Genomic DNA, 16558 nt, shown 5'->3' with positions numbered 1-16558 from the left:
ATCTCTTTGTTGCAGAAATTTATGGCATCAGACTGCTGAAAACAGGTTCCGCCTAATCAGGCACCCTTGGGCAGTGGTTCACTGACTACACACAAGAACACCTGGGGAGCTTTTAAAACTTCAGGTGCCCACACTGTATCTAGATGTATTACATGATACATGTCCTGTGGGATAGGACTCAGGCAGCAATAAAACAAACATACAGACAAGCTCCCTAGGTTGGGTCCCCGGTCGACACTAGTCCATGGCCTGTCAGGAACCAGGTTGCACAGCAGGAAGTAGCAGCAGGTTAAAACCAAAAGTATTCCACCTCCCCCCACCCCGCTCCCCGGAAAAACTGTCTCCCATAAAACCAGTCCCTGGTGCCAAAAAGGTTGGGGACCGCTGCCATAGGTGATATGCTGCTGCTGCTATTTACTCGCTGTTATGTCTGATTCTTTGCAACCCTACAGACTATAGCCTGCCAGGCTCCTCTGTCCATGGAATTCTCCAGGCAAGAATACTGGAGCGGGTTGCCATTTCCTTCTCCAGGGGATCTTCCCAACCCAGGGACTGAACCCAAGTCTCCTGCTTGCCAAGCGGACCCTTTACCACTGAGCCACCAAGGAAGCCTGACTTAAGTGATAAGAGAATGTATAAAAAGAAAACTAAGGGATATAGATAATAAGGGTAGAAGTGCCAAACTTCTCTCTATTGGATCTTCCAATCTCCTCCAGCATTGTTAAACTCCCAGAGGTACTAGATTACAATGTAAGGAGACCATCTGCCCTCAATTCTGCTTGTAATGATTAACAGGTAAGATACTGACAGCGATGCTAATTGGTGGGAACTACAGCAGTGACCACCAGAGGGCTCTCTACCACAGCATTCATCCTCTCCACTTAGATAAATTCACTGGGATTGACAAAGACCAGGGCCTTGCTTTTGGTCTTTTCCAGTACTGCAAGAATTAGGAGAATGACAAAGGTGTTAAGGAACCTCTGAAACCGACTCCAGTTCCCCTACTGAGTTTATGATTAACCTCTCTATCCAAAACCTTGTTTCTGTATTGTTCCCTTTGACCTCAATCCCGTGCTAACTGAACACTATTCAACCAGAGTCAGATGACTAAAATTGATGTTGTCGATAACATCATTAATATACAGACTCAGGTTGTTTTTCCAGGGCAAAATGAGCTAATAGACCCCACCGCCCCCACTCCACCAGGTCATGGACCACCAGACCAGAGACTCATAAACCATAGGTATCCTGACTTTTGAAACTACAGTTAAGACCTGTCACAAGGGACTTCCCTGGTGGTCCAGTGCTTAAGATCATGCTTCCTAGATCCCACATGCTATGCAGCACAGCCAAAAAAATGTCACAAAATGATGACTAACCCCAGCTTCTTTGTTCTTCTCCCTTAAAAAGGAACTCAAAGATCAAGCTGGAATGGATCTGAGGCTTGTCTCCTACTCCCTTGCTTGGCCCTGCAATAAACCCTGATTTTGCTGCCAATACCTGCTGTCAGTTTGACTTTCTGTGCCAAGGGCACATGAGCCCATTGCTCACACACAGCTCCAGGGAGGGGAAACTATATGAGCAGAGGTAGGGAATCATGACTGTATGGCAGATTCAGGGGAACTAGAAACAGTTATTAAGAGCATAACAAGCAGATGCTACAGAGAAAATTTTCAGGACTCTTACTAGCAAGTGACAGGAACCCATGTCCAATCAGTTTAAACAGAAGAGGGGGTTTGTTGGCAGAATTCTCAGCTCACAGAACTAAAGGAAGAGCTGCAGAGACTTGGAGCCATCTGAGAATCTCAAGGATCAGAAGTCAGGGCTCAGTGGCATGAGGATTCTTTCATTCTCCTCTTGGCTACTCTCTAGACTCAATATCTCAAACTTATCAGATTGATATATATATAGGTAGGTAGGTAGACAGATAGATTTAAAAGGAAGCATTTCCCCTAGTTTCCATTTATAAAATTTGGGAGATGAACTTCAATAGGCAGAGCCTGATTACAAGCCCACTCCTACTGGGGTCCAGCCCTGGTGGATCCAGGGAATTCGAAGGGGGCATGGCATCGGCGATCAGGAATTAATAGCTTGATTAAGTATTAATTAGAAATATAAAGAGTGATTAAATAGGGATAGCTCAGTGAGAAAATTCAGTGGAGAAAAGAGGCTGAATAACTTGGTTTACGTGGAAAACCAATAAAATTCCAAGACAAGGAATTTGTGCCACCTACATAGGCTGCAGGCGTCCTCCCGTTCTCCCGAAGGAGAGGAGACACTAAGGCCTCCCCAGTCAGATCTTAGAAGCACAGGCAAAATTAGTAGGCTTGGCGAGCCTCCACGCTCCAGATGGGAATTCAGCCAGAAGGTGAGAGAAAGAACGACATGGGGAGACCAAGCTTCGGTGAGCAAGGCCCATAGCTTTATTTTCAACAGGGGCTTTTATACCCTAAGTTGCACACAGAGGATAATAGGGGGTGTGAAATCATGCAGAGTCAGCAGTCTTTGATTCTTATTGAAACCAGGCTTTCTTTTCTGCAAACTTATCGTATACAAATGGTTTAGGTGATTTACATCATCTTCTGGCCAGAAGGCCTGTTAACATTTTATGACTCTGACAAAGGTTTGTCAACCATAAGACTTATTTTCTCTAAGAGTAATTATTTAAAGTTTGGCGCCATCCTCCAAAGGTGTTAGATAAAGTTGCATTCCTATAGGGCAAAGGTGTAGTGGGACTACAACAAAGGAAAGAATTTATTACCTTAAGGGTCTAAAGTTGTTAACACCAAGGCCACTACTTATTTTTTCTACATACCAACTATATTAATTAATACACTTCCAAGGATACAATACAGGGGATGTGGAAACTTGGCAGCAAGCATTGGCTCAACCATGAAATCTATTAGTTCTATTCTGACAATTTCTAACTCTCCGAGAGGCTCTATACTATTTGAATATCTTAAGCTTCCCGTGCCTCTTGCGGTTGGGAGACTGTAAACAATTGTATGCATAGCTGTAGGAGTCCGGGTAAGCCTGTCAGGCAAGTTAGAGAGCCATCTGAGGGGTTTGGATTGAAACACTCATATTATGCCCAGGAGGCTAATTAGCTAGAGCTCTAAGTTGATTTCCTTCAGAGAAAAGGTGGTCGGGGATAGCCCCCCTCCCCCTCACCCAACCCCGTGACTGTCAGAGGAGTAGGTGAGAGCACAAAGCAGTAAAGTAGGCAGACTCTGGTTTTGTGGGTAGATGCTCGAGAATTTCCAGGGGGACTCCTGAGGCTCGATCCCGCCTTTGCGTATGCCAAGCCTCCTTCCTCATGACCTTTGCCACAGGCGGAGTTCCTCATGCTGGCTCCCGGCACACTCCCATAGGAGAGAAATAAAAGTAGGGCTACTCTAATTGGTATTTTCACAATAATCACTCATTTGTAATCAGGGAGGCAGTTCTTTAAATCAGGGGTCCCCAACCTTTGGGATATAACGCCTGATGATCTGAGATGGAGCTGATGTAATAATAATAGGAATAAAGTGAAAAATAAATGTAATGGACTTGAATCATCCCCCCTACCCCATGCCGTCCGTGGGAAAAAAAAAAATTGTCTTCCATGAAACTGGTTTCTGGTGCCAAAGAGGTTGGGGACTGCTGCTCTATATGAAACAGAATTCTGTTCTGAAGAGACTACGCAATAAACCATTACTGAGAGACAGGGGCCAACTCATAGGCAGCTTTTTATGTCTTGTTGGAGGTGTCAGGAACCATGACTTTAAGTAAGAGAATGATATGGTCAGATTTGTATTTTAGAAAGATCAGTACAGCTATGTGTGATGAATGGACTCAGGAAGTGAAATTATGCAAGAGGAGAAAGCAGGTCATTTATTTGGAAAGACTACCTGAGGGGTGTCCAAGCCAAAGACAGCTGCGAGAGGAAAGGAGGGGTTGGATTTGAGAAACATAGGCTTCCCTGGTGGCTCAGATGGTAAAGCGTCTGCCTGCAATGTGGGAGACCCAGATTCGATTCCTGGGTCAGGAAAATCCCCTGGAGAAGGAAATGGTAATCCACTCCAGTACTCTTGCCTGGAAAATCCCATGGACGGAGGACCCTGATAGGCCCCAGTCCATGGGGTGGCAAATAGTCGGACACGACTGAGCGACTTCACTTTCACTTAAGGGGTTAAAAGCAGGGTTTAATCATTATAATCAAATATGTAGGATGAGGCAAAATGTAGGCATCAAGGACAACTCAAGAGCTTTCTGTTTTGAATGATGGAGAATAATGGTTCCATTAGCTGAGGCACACAAAACGGGAGAGTCAGGTCTGGGGGGAGAGACAATGGGTGTCTTGGCCATTTGAATGTAGTGTCTGTGGGCTTCTAGAACATCCAAATAACTGTCAGGTGATAGCTGGATATAAATAGGATTCTGAAACTCCAGGGCAAGACCAGGGATACAAGTATAGATTTGTATAGCCTTCTAAGTCCACAGTTAAAGCCACGAGAATAGTTGAGATTATTATTAAATATAAGTGAGCAGACAAGTATGGTGGATAAAGGCTAGACTCCTGAGGAACACTAACATTACAGGGCTGGAGAGATGAGGATTTCAGACAGCAGTCTTGGAAGGAATAGTGGAATAGTCAGAACAGGAGAGCCAGAGAGAGTACCATCACAAAAGCCAAGGGAAGAGTGATTTTGATAGAATGATTGTTCACTGGTATCCAATGTACTAAAGTCTAGCTGGAGGACTAAATATCACTCATTAAAACTGGCAATATATGGGTCAGAGATTGAACAGTGGCAAGATATGCAATATAGCAGGAATGCAGACTGAGTGTGAGCTCAAAGTAATGAGCTTAACTTGGATGTTAGGTTCTAGGTAGTGGTAGAACATTTAATTAGGAATACCCAGAATTGAAAATAAGAATAAGTAAAGGGGTCGAAGTTAGTGAGTTATTTTGAGTCATTAGTTCATAGGTAATAGTTAAAATCATAGGCATGAGGTATCTCAGGGACACTATGAAGACTAAGAAGTCCAAGACAGGAACGACAATGGAAGAAATATTTCAAGGGCTGAGTGAGAACTTGTCAGGAAGCCAAGGAAGGTTTTAACAAGGTAATGATGAATAGTGTAATGTTTGTGCCACTGGAAGGTTTCTGCAAGTGTGAGGTTGTTGGGGGTGAGAAAGGGTTACATCCGTGTTCCATTTCACCTATAACAAGACAGTGAAGTTGTGAGAAAGGAGCTGTGACTGTTCTTGGCATCCCTTGGGTTGGTATACTCTGTTGAGCTGGTATTCAAAAAATGTTTATTGATTTGCTGACACACGAAAAGCTGGTGCAAGTGACACTGTGAGGCCCCCAGTGAGGCTGGCAGAAGGGAGGATGGGTCATTTAAGACCCTGAAATCTGGTGAGAATTTGGACTTGCTGCAGCACTCCAGGCACCTCCCAAAAAAGGAATAAAGCCCCTGGGTTTTTTTTTTTTGGCTGCACAGGATCTTAGTTCCCTGACCAGGGACTGTATCAAGGGCTATGGTAGTGAAAGCTCTGAGTGCTAACCACTGGAGTACCAAGGAACTCCCAACCCCTGTTTTTTAATGTTAATAATTAATAATTTATTATTAATAATTCCTCATACTAACTGTTAGTAATACCTTTGGCAGTTAGCAAAGTACTCAAGACAATTAACTCAATTATTACTCACAAAAGCCTCATGAAGTAAGCATGATTTTACTAGTAAGGAAACAGAAGTTGAGAGGTGTGAGTAGGCTACTTAGAGTTATTAGATGCAGACCCAGGGCCCAAGCCTGGATTGCTCCTTGCTCTTTCCTGTACACCAGGGGTCCTCATCCTCTGGGATCCAATGCTTGATGATCTGAAATGGAGTTGCTTTACTAATAATAAAAATAAAGGGCACAATAAACAGTGATGCAGTGGTAAAGAATCCACCTGCCAATGCAGGAGATGCTAGAAACTCGGGTTCAAATCCTGGCTGTGGAAGATCCCCTGGAGGAGGAGGAAATGGCAACCCATTCCAGTATTCTTTGCCTGGAAAATTCCATAGACAGAGGAGCCAGTTAGGCTACAGTTCATGGGGTTGCAAAGAGTCAGACACGACTGAGTACACATGCATAATAAATATGATATGCTTGAATCATTCTGAAACCACCCACCCCAGCACCCCAGCCCCCATGGGAAAACTGTCTTCCACCAAACCAATCCCTGGTGTCAAAAAGGCTAGGGGTCAACCACAGCACCACAATGCTGCCAGTTAAAATTTGATTTCTGTAGTTTTTAAGCTGAATGGACATTAAGATTATATTAAATTTGGTTTCTGTAGTGGAGGTTTCAAGCGGAGGTAGTATTATTAAAATAATATCCTTTTGAAAAATATTTATTGAGTATAAATAAATGTCCTATACATTAAATATCAAGAAATATTCATTACTGATTACAAGTCAGCTGTAATACTGAAGGAACCACAGAATCAAAATATCCACCCATGATACAGTAGTGATAATTCCATTCCAATACTGGACACAGTAATGATTTACTCACAAGACACAAGAAAACTCACCCAGAAAGGCCATCACTTTAACCAACCTATAACACCACAAGAGAAAATGGTTTTGAATCATAATATGGACAGTGCCACCATTCTCATCTTTGCCATCAATTTATCAGGTCAATTTGAGATTGTGGAGATATGCTGTCACAGAACTTAAAAGATTTCCATTTCCTTGGTTTTATTTCAAAATTATTATTAAGGAATTAAGACGGACATATCCAATGATAATTTTAAGTAAGTTAGTCTTTCATAAGAGAAAAGGAATAAAAATTTAGTATAAGGAAAGCCTCCTCCAAGCAATGAGTCTCTTATCGGAAAAAAAAAAAAAAGCAAAATAATTAATTTTCCTCCAAGGAAAGGAAAGAAACCTAAATGTGTTATGGCAAACTTGGAAAGATAAATATTCCCCAGTCCCAGAATATGCGTTTATTCTACACGATGTACTTGAATGATGCAAGTCTACGAAGCAGGGATCTGTGGCAATCCAAATTCATCCACCAGGACTCCATCCTGTGAAAAGAAAGAATTGTTCAGTGTCACTGTTCTCCAACTGACTTTAAAAAAATAACTGATTTCAAACATTTAGTGGTCAAAATTCATTTCCAAGTGGTTAATCAATGAAAACAAAAATCCCACTGAGAAGATGAGCACAACCTTTTTTTCAAGAGAGGTAAAGTAGCAAATGATAAACCAGGAAAAGAAATGCAAGGGATCAAAAGGGATGACTCTGAAGAGTAAGGGAAGAGTGAGAGAGAGAAACTTAAGAGTAAACCTTGAAAGGGGAGAGGGGGCTGTGAGTATCCAGGAGTTAAGGAGTGTCCAGAGTAAAGGCTGTGGAGTGAGCACTTGCCTCCAGATTCCCACTTTCACTCTGGTCCCTAAAGTGAACCAATACCTTTTGTAGCCTCACCAATCCTCAAAGGAGTGGTACCCCAGGACAGGAGTCACTGCCATATCATACTTTACTACAGACTTCTAGGAGTGACTGGGCGTCCCTGGTAGCTCAGACAGAATAGGCCTGCAATGCAGGAGACCCAGCTTTGACCCCTGGATCAGGAAGATCCTCTGGAGAAAGGAATGGCAACCCATTCCAGTATTCTTGCCTGGAGAATCCCATGGACAGAGGAACCTGGTGGGCCATAGTCCATGGGGTCGCAAAGAGTCAAACATGACTGAGCGAGCGACTAAGCGTGCACCCACAGGCAGTGACTATCAATTCAGAAACCATAGCTCAATAGCGCATTTAAATCAGGAATCTGTGATCTTCTAAACATGGAAATAACATACATGCTTCAGGAACCTGTTACCAGGGATTTAAAAAGATGAGCTATGGTAGTGTTAATAAAAACTATTTCAGGAATGCTGAGAAAAAACAACATATGCACCTGGCACCTTGAAGTCAGAGTGGTGTGGATGGCATGGGCAGTAGAAAAAGATTAAGACAACTCCAGGCTCAAGGAGGAACGGGGGGTAAAGTAGGGGAAGACTAACCACAGTCCATTGTAGGAAAACTGGGCTTTAAAGGGTTCCCAAAATAATGACAGAGTCTTTCCTTGTTCTTAATACCTTTTAGATTCCCAGGCTGATGATTAGGCATAAAGTCTTTACCATTTTGCACAGAAAATATGAACAGAAAAAGCTTTCACCTTGTTCTTCGTGTCAGTGGGAACACCTTCTGGAATTGCGGGTGCAGCTGCTGCTTCATCCAAATAAGAACTGTCTTCATCGGCCAGAAGCTCATCGCCCAGTGCATCCAACTCTAAGTTGAAACAGTCAACATTTCAAAAAAATGTAAGCAAAAAAATTGGAGGCTAGGGATGACTTCCCTGGTGGCCCAGTGGTTAAGAAATTCGTCTGCCAATGCAGAGGAGACACGGGTTTGATCCCTGGTCTCAGAACTAAGATTCCACACGCCACAGGGCAACTCAGCCAATGTGCCACAACTACTGAGCCCACGTGACCGGCAGTGAGAAGCCACCACGATGAGGAGCCCGTGCGCCACAACCAGAGTGGCTCCTGTTCACTACAATGAGAAAGCCCGCACTCAGCAATGAAGAGCCAGTGCAGCCAAAAACAATGTCTTTCATTAAAAAAATAAATAAATAATTTAAGAAAAAGAAAATTGACAGTTAATGTTAAGAAAGTCAGCCAAATTATTTGAAATAAGATGAAAATTTAAAAACAGAGAAGGGATTATTCATTTCTATTTTCAAAATAAAAGATGGCTATTTCAAGGAAACGGGTGGTAAAAGTCCATGAAAAACAAAAATTAAAACAACTATTTCCCACAGTTTATAAGGCCCTAATATTCATGAGAAGACTGTATAGTTATTAGTAGGCCAATTCAAATTAGAAAATCCTGACAATACAAAGGTAAAAAATTCTTTTCCATTTACTGATGAACTTGAAAACAGCCAATGAGAGAAGGCATGAGATTGTTGTAAAAGGAGTGACCATGACATGAGATCAGGCTTTAAAAGTAAGTCTATGGCAAAGTTGGAAGTGACCAGGGGGAATAGCAATAGCAGGCAGAAACTCATCAGAGGAAGCTCAAGATGAGAAATAAGAAAACAGAAATAAACGGGGTAGGAGGGGAGAAGGGGCAGGGGAGGTTATAATTAAAACAAGAACATGGAGATAAAGTAGTAGTAATGGCACAGGACAATCATCCAACAGAAAACCCAGTTACTCATGCTAGAAACTGACAAACATCTTTGACATCTCCCTCTATCTCTGCTGCTGCTGCTGCTGCTAAGTCACTTCAGTCGTGTCTGACTCTGTGTGACCCCATAGACGGCAGCCCACCAGGCTCCCCCGTCCCTGGGATTCTCCAGGCAAGAACACTGGAGTGGGCTGCCATTTCCTTCTCCAATGCATGAAAGTGAAAAAATAAAGTGAAGTCGCTCAGTCGTGTCCGACTCCTAGCGACCCCATGGACTGCAGCCCACCAGGCCCCTCCATCCATGGGATTTTCCAGGTAAGAGTACTGAAGTGGGTTGCCATTGCCTTCTCCACCCTCTCTCTCTACATCCAATCAATCAATCAATCATTAGGTCCTGTCCATTCAACCTTCTAAAATTTCTTCAGTATGTCCATTTCTCCCTGTCTCTGCTGCCACCGCCTTAGTCTCAGGCACCATTATGTCTTAAATGGACTACAGCAACAGTTTCTAAACAACTCTCCGTGAGGCCGCTTCTTAACAACCCCTTCCACTTTATCTTGCTGCTGCTGCTGCTGCTGCTGTAAGTCGCTTCAGTAGTGTCCGACTCTGTGCGACCCCATAGACGGCAGCCCACCAGGCTCCCCCGTCCCTGGGATTCTCTAGTCAAGAACACTGGAGTGGGTTGCCATTTCCTTCTCCAATACATGAAAGAGAAAAGTGAAAGGGAAGTTGCTCAGCCGTGTCCGACTCTTTGCGACCCCATGGACTGCAGCCTATCAGGCTCCTCTGTCCATGGGATTTTCCAGGCATGAGTACTGGAGTGGGGTGCCATCGCCTTCTCCTAACCTCTGCTAATCCTTCGGGTTGTATGCCTGTCCCTGACTCCCAAATAGGTTGGATTCCTCTATGTTCCTATGGTACCCCATACTACTTCTTCCCATCAATCTGTGCTCTTGTAACTCATGCAGTTTCTTACTAGAAACTAGAGGAGAAGGTTCAGGAGTGCAGGGATGGTGTTTGTTTTCCTCAATGCTGAATCCCCAGCATCTAACACAGGGCCTGGCATATAGTAAGTGATGCACACCAAGTATCAGTATCTGCCAACTACTGTTTCTTGATCGGCTTTACTGTTCTGAGGAAGAGGACTCACGCAGGAAAATGAAGAGAAAAAAGTCAAAAGGAAAATGGCAGGGAATGACAGTGCTTGGTTACCAAGCATCAGGTCAGCAAAGGCCTTTGCCCGGATGTTCCTTCAGAGCTCGTCCACCTCAGAGTTGGTGAGGTATGCCGGTGTGATTGGGTGCCGCCCAAGCTCTGTGCCCAGAGCCTATACCATAGACGAACTTTCAGGGAACCCTCATAGAAATTTTCTCTATTGCTTAGGAGAAAAGAACCCTGACAGTTGTTCCTTTCAGATGCTAGGCTACATATACGTTGCTTTTCCTATAACTTACCTGCTTCGAGGTCATCTTCATCTAATTCTGGGGTGCCGTAACTACGACTCAGTGCTTCTTGGATTTCATTTGCATCTTCCATCATATCCTCTAGCTGGTCTTGTAGATCCTACAAAAATATATATGACAGGATTTTTATTCAATTCTTACCATTTTTCTCTAACTACCCCCTGTCTCTATTCTCTCCCCTGAATCTTAGAAACAAGCCATGGACCACATAATCTTCCTCTATTTTTGGTGGTAAAAATGTAAACTTGAAAAATAAAGAACAGAATTACTAACCTTGCATTTGAATTTAAGATGCTTCGTGGAAAATCAAACTGCTATTGCAAGAAGAGATGCCCATCTCTCTCTTTACAGAAAGTTTGCTTGAAACAGGAAATCAAGCAACATTTACACTATCAAAAATCTTCAAGTTAAGAGGAAAGAAGGTAACTGAGACAAGCAAATCATGCTTCTCGAGTCAGCCAAAAACTGACTGCACTGTGGAGGGTAAGGAAGCAGTAGCAGAAACAACTGGAAAGTACAAAAAGTTGTACTGGGCCCACCCTACATGGCGAAACAGAAGTGGATTCAGGATAAGCTGGATATCTGAGACAAAGCTGGTGAAAAAAATTGACTGAGGGCATAAATTATCTGGGAATAATCTGTCTGTACTTAACTAGGAAACTACTAAAGGGCCACAAAGAATGTAAAACCCATTTGAGAAGTGGTCCAGCGTAATAAAGGGCAGTTAGTACAATGGTAAGAAGAGCAGACTGTGGTTAAACATAACCAAGCTAAAGTTTTATTCAATATTCAAAAGTTTTATTTCATATTCAATAAAAAGTAATGTCTCAGGCTTAATTTGCTCATCTATAAAATGAGGTTATTAATAGTCATTCTTCATAGGTAATGATTTATTGTAATAACATATGTCATAATATGTGTCAAACACTCAACACTTAATATTATATATTGTCTGTTAAGGATGTGCAGAACAATATGTTTTTCATATGCTGAAAATTCCACACAGAGGGGAATGGACTCTTGCTGATAATGCAGAGGTTCTAAATCAACACTGCTTATTCTTCAGAATTTCCAGAGCAATGCAAAACATTTTAAAAACTCCTTCTTCACCCCCAAATTAGAGGTTTGTTTTTCCATATAAAGGTTAGAAAATAAAATGGAGGAAAATACTTTTTTAAAAAGAAAATGCTTTCTGTTTCCAAGTACCAAACTACCACATTGCATATACTTTAACAGTCTGCTACACAGAGCAGCACTGGCTGAAACAGTAATTAAGAGGGTGAAAATAACATAACTAATCAAGTTGAACTTATTTTAGACTTTTACATATCAAGATAAGTCACCCAAAATTTCAGAGTGATCTGAAATTTTTTTATATCTAATAGGATCTTACAATCCTATTAGAAAGAATAGGATTTCTCGCAATAGACTCCAGGATAGGCACAGGAAAAAAATCATCACAAAGAATTAGCAGGTTCAATTCTGCAAAAACAAAAGCAATGCAAAACAAATACAAGCACTAAACTGGACCACAGAAATTGGGAAATAAAAAAGAAATAGGAGAACACACATGTAGAGGCGAAGTTTTAAAATGAGCACTGCTGCTGCTGCTGCTAAGTCGCATTAGTCATGTCCGACTCTGTGCGACCCCATAGACGGCAGCCCACCAGGCTCCTCCGTCCCTGGGATTCTCCAGGCAAGAATACTGGAGTGGGTTGCCATTTCCTTCTCCAAAATGAGTACTAGAAAACAATAAAAATGCTTTTCAAGTAAAATATTTTAGGAAAACAAATGGGATTCAAACTATCCAGCCCAGTCAAAGACACACACCCAAACACATCAAAAAAGTTAAGAAAGAACCGGGCTCTCCACCTATTATGCAAGCAAGTCTATTAGGGCAGGGGTCCCCAACCCTCAGGCTACAGACTAGTACTGGTCCATGGCCTGTTAGGAACTGGGCCTCACAGTAGGTGAGCTGTGAGTAAGCGACGTTTCATCTGTATTTTTAGTTGTTCCCCATCACTCACTTTACTGCCTGAGCTCTACCTCCTGTCAGATCAGTGGCAGCAGCATTAGATTCTCATAGGAGCATGAACCCTACTGTGAACCGTGCATGCAAGGGATCTAGGTTGTACGCTCCTTATGAGAATCTAATGCCTGATGATGTGAGGTAGAGCTAAGGTGCTGATGCTAGGGCTGGCGAGTGGCTTCAAATACAGAGTATCATTAGCAGAGAAGTTTGACTGCACAGAGACCATAATAAAGCAATTGCTTGCAGACTCATATCAAAACCCCCAGATGGGACCATCTAAAAGTTGCAGGAAACAAGCTCAGGGCTCCCATGGATTCTGCATTATGGTGAGCTGTATAATTATTTCATCATAGATTGCAATGTAATAATAATAGGAATCAAGTGCACAATAAATGTAATGTGCTTGTATCATCCTGAACCCACTGCCCACCCCACAGTCTGTGGAAAAACTGTCTTCCACAAAACCGGTCCCTGGTGCCAAAAAGGTTGGGGACCACTGTATTAGGGGACAGGAGAAGGAAAACCAGGTGGGGAGACAGCCAGACAACCACAAGTGAAAGACGAAGAAACATAGAGAAAACCAGAAATACCAAAATTTCTATTTTGTTCATTAAACAGCACAAATTAAAACACAAGGAATCCTGAAAGTAGAAAATAAAATTCAGTTCATTGTGTTTGATTATCAAATAATATGATACAAATAAGGCAAGCATACTCAGAACATTTTTCTCAGTGAATCTCTGTCACTAAGCCTAAATTCTTGGAAGCAGAAACTGGTAGAGGATTAGAGAGGGTCCCAGCAGTATAAGGAGGGGTGCTGGAAAACAGCAAGATAGGAAGAACACCTTCACTTACTGAAGACTGGAACTATCAGGGAACACTGTGCAGAAGCAGTAAGATGCTGGAGACACAATAAGAACTCAACTAACAAACCAAATGGGGCAAAACCGCTTTATGGCACTGAATAGCCTCTCCTTTATTTGTTCACCAACCATTAAGTAAACCGAAGGCCAGGCACTGTTTGGGGCACTTGGGAATACACTTGGGCATAGTGAACAAAACTGAGTCCCTGCCCTCTTAGAAAAAGACATTCTACTTAGTGTTTAGGGGGAAAGACCACTATCATATATGCAGAAACGCCTTCTCCTCTGACCATCACCACTCCCTCTGCTAATCCTGTCTGCCATCTGGGCTGCTCAACCGACAGAGCTAAGAGATGCTGAGCTCCTAGGGCTCGCCACCCCAGCTAAAACATGATCTCCAAAAAGTAATGCTAATTTTAGGGACATTATTATTAAAAACCTAAAGAGATGGGGGGAGGTGATTAAGAGGCACAAACTACTATGTATAAAATAAATAAGCTATAAGGATATATTGCACAACACAGGGAACAGTCAATATTTTACAATAACTATAAATGAAATATAACCTTAAAAAAAGAAGATGACTAAGTTCTAGGGATCTAAAGTACAGTATGGTGGCTATATTTAACAATACTTGAAAGTAGCTAGGAAAGTAAACCTTAAATATTCTCATCACAAAAGTAATAGTAATTATGTGAGGTGATCTTACAGTGTAACCATTTCACTATGTATTTCAAATCACCCCACTGTACACCTTCAACTTACACTATATTCTATAGCAAGTGTATCTCAATAAAACTGGGGGTGGGGGTGGGCAGGGAATCTACAGAGAATTACTAGAAAAGGGAACCAATTCTATACCAGGAACCATGCTAAGCACTTTATATATATTGTCAATATATATATTGTCCCAAGTGTTACTTGGGGACAATCCTGGGAGATGAGCAGCAACATCACTACTTTATAATTGAGGCAACAAGACTAAAAATCATTAAATGAGTTAGTAGTAAAAGGAAACTGGGCATTTATTCACTGGGTGTTTATTATGTGCCAGGCATTGTGCATTTAGATACACCAGATCATTTATTTCACCCTCATAATAACTAGAGAATCCTGTGGACAGAGGAGCCTGGTGGGCTGCTGTCCATAGGGGCACATAGAGTCGGACACGACTGAAGCGACTTAGCATGCATGCATACATTGGAGAAGGGAATGGCAACCCACTCCAGTGTTCTTGCCTGGAGAACCCCAGGGATGGAGGAGCCTGGTGGGCTGCCGTCTATGGGGTCGCACAGAGTTGGACATGACTGAAGTGACTTAGCACCAGCAGCAGCAGCATAATAACTGCATGTGGTATTAGGATCCTTAGGTTAACAGTGAGGACCTTTGATGCTTTCCCCAAGTTACTCCATTAGTAAACGGGAGGCCCAAGATTCCATCCCTCTCCTGGGCTCTTCCCATCACATACACATTCATTTGGGTGCTTTGAGAAACCAGTGTACATTCTTACAGAAACCAGCACACATCTCACCTCAATCTGGTCAATTTTCACTTGCTTGTATGCTTTCTTCATTTCCTTTACTCCCAATTTCATAGCATCAACCTAAAAAAAGGAAAGAGAACATACCATTTCTTAGCCATGATGGTTAAACTGTCTTTTAGAAACTACAGGAAAAAGAGCACAGGAGTACAAAAATAAAATGAAACCATGGGAAAAAGTGCTTTGGGAGTACCGTGGTCTTGGTGTCCTTCAATGACTGGATGGTGTAGTTGGCTTGCTCCATATTAAATGACTGTTGGGCGAGATTGTCCCGCTGTTGCTCGTACCTTTTCAGTCAAATGAAAACGGTAATGTGAGGCAGATAGAACTCTTCAGGAAGAAAGTATCTTTAATGCTAGATAAAAGAATCTTCTTAAAGACAACAACAAACCTTAATACACAGAAAAAATGAGAAAAACAATTTAATCCATCTTAAATATCATTTGACGTTCCTCCAATCTTCTTCCTTGGAATGTACTGTAACTATAACACTATTTTCCACTTAACATTATTACTGCTGTTTTCTACATTGCTAAGAATATATATGTTTTAATATATGTTTTTATGTTTTAGATTATTTCCAATGCTAAATTCTCAGAAGTGGAATTCTTAGGGGGAAGGAGCAAGACTATATTTAAGGTTCTTTGTATATACAGTGAAACTTTTTCCAGTAGACTGAACTGCTTGAGGACTGGTATTGTATTTTATTAATCTTGTATCCAGGAATAGGTAATCTATCTAACCTAATATATTGCCTGGCACTCCAACTATTTTTTTTTTAATGAAGTTTCATATCAACTGATAATAATATCTCAAAGACTTACATCACTATAGTCCTTATACAGTATTTAAAAACCATCTAACCATTCAACCAGAAGAAAAATGATCAATGATGCAGGCAAATGGTGGTGGAATATTATCACACCATTAAAAAAAAAATGTTTCCAAAAAATATTTAGAGGGACAAAAATACTTGTGATACAACATTAAGTAAAAAGGATAACTGATATAATACATGCCATTTGTTTTCTTCTAAAAGATTATATGCCCATATGCCATGTATGCACAAGCAGAGAAAGAAATTGTAAGAAATTAACATTTTAAAGGTGGTTATTTCTGGCAATAGGAATCTTGGTGAATTTTCTCTTCTTCTACTCATGTTTATGTACTTGCCAAGTTTCCACAATGAACATGTATTCTTTTATCAAAAAAAAAAAAAAAAAATAGCTACTTAAAAATTGCAATGCTGGACTTCCCTGGTGGCCCAGTGGATAAGAATCCACCTGCCAATGCAGGGGACTTAGGTTTAAAATCTGATCCGGGAAGATCCCACATGTTGTGAAGCAACTAAGCCCAAGCACCACAAGTTCTGAGCCGTTGCTCTAGAACCTGTCAGCTGAAACTACTGAGTCTTCATGCCTTGAGCCTGCGCTCC

General features: G+C 41.8%; 1 protein-coding gene and 1 long non-coding RNA gene across 2 annotated transcripts in view; one reads left to right on the top strand and one right to left on the bottom strand.

The window, feature by feature from the left end:
• LOC123332902 overlaps positions 1-8180 on the top strand; it is a 23969-nt gene extending 15789 nt beyond the window's left edge. Inside the window, exon 3 of the long non-coding RNA XR_006550069.2 lies at positions 8137-8180. This is a non-coding gene — a long non-coding RNA (uncharacterized LOC123332902). The remainder of the gene's footprint in view (positions 1-8136) is intronic.
• Positions 6374-16558, bottom strand: part of CHMP5 (charged multivesicular body protein 5) — a 13992-nt gene continuing 3807 nt past the window's right edge. The window contains exons 4-8 of the mRNA XM_006066702.4: positions 15317-15410; positions 15115-15186; positions 10680-10788; positions 8210-8322; positions 6374-7073 (exon numbers count right to left, since the gene is read on the bottom strand). Of these exons, the coding sequence (XP_006066764.1) occupies positions 7023-7073; positions 8210-8322; positions 10680-10788; positions 15115-15186; positions 15317-15410 (439 nt within the window). The 3' untranslated portion in view covers positions 6374-7022. The remainder of the gene's footprint in view (positions 7074-8209; positions 8323-10679; positions 10789-15114; positions 15187-15316; positions 15411-16558) is intronic.

This window comes from Bubalus bubalis, chromosome 3 (genome assembly GCF_019923935.1).
Source record: "Bubalus bubalis isolate 160015118507 breed Murrah chromosome 3, NDDB_SH_1, whole genome shotgun sequence".
In the NCBI taxonomy this organism is placed as follows: Eukaryota; Metazoa; Chordata; class Mammalia; order Artiodactyla; family Bovidae; genus Bubalus; species Bubalus bubalis.
The sequence above is the reverse complement of the archived record's forward strand: the minus strand, read 5'-3'. Positions and strand labels throughout refer to the sequence as shown.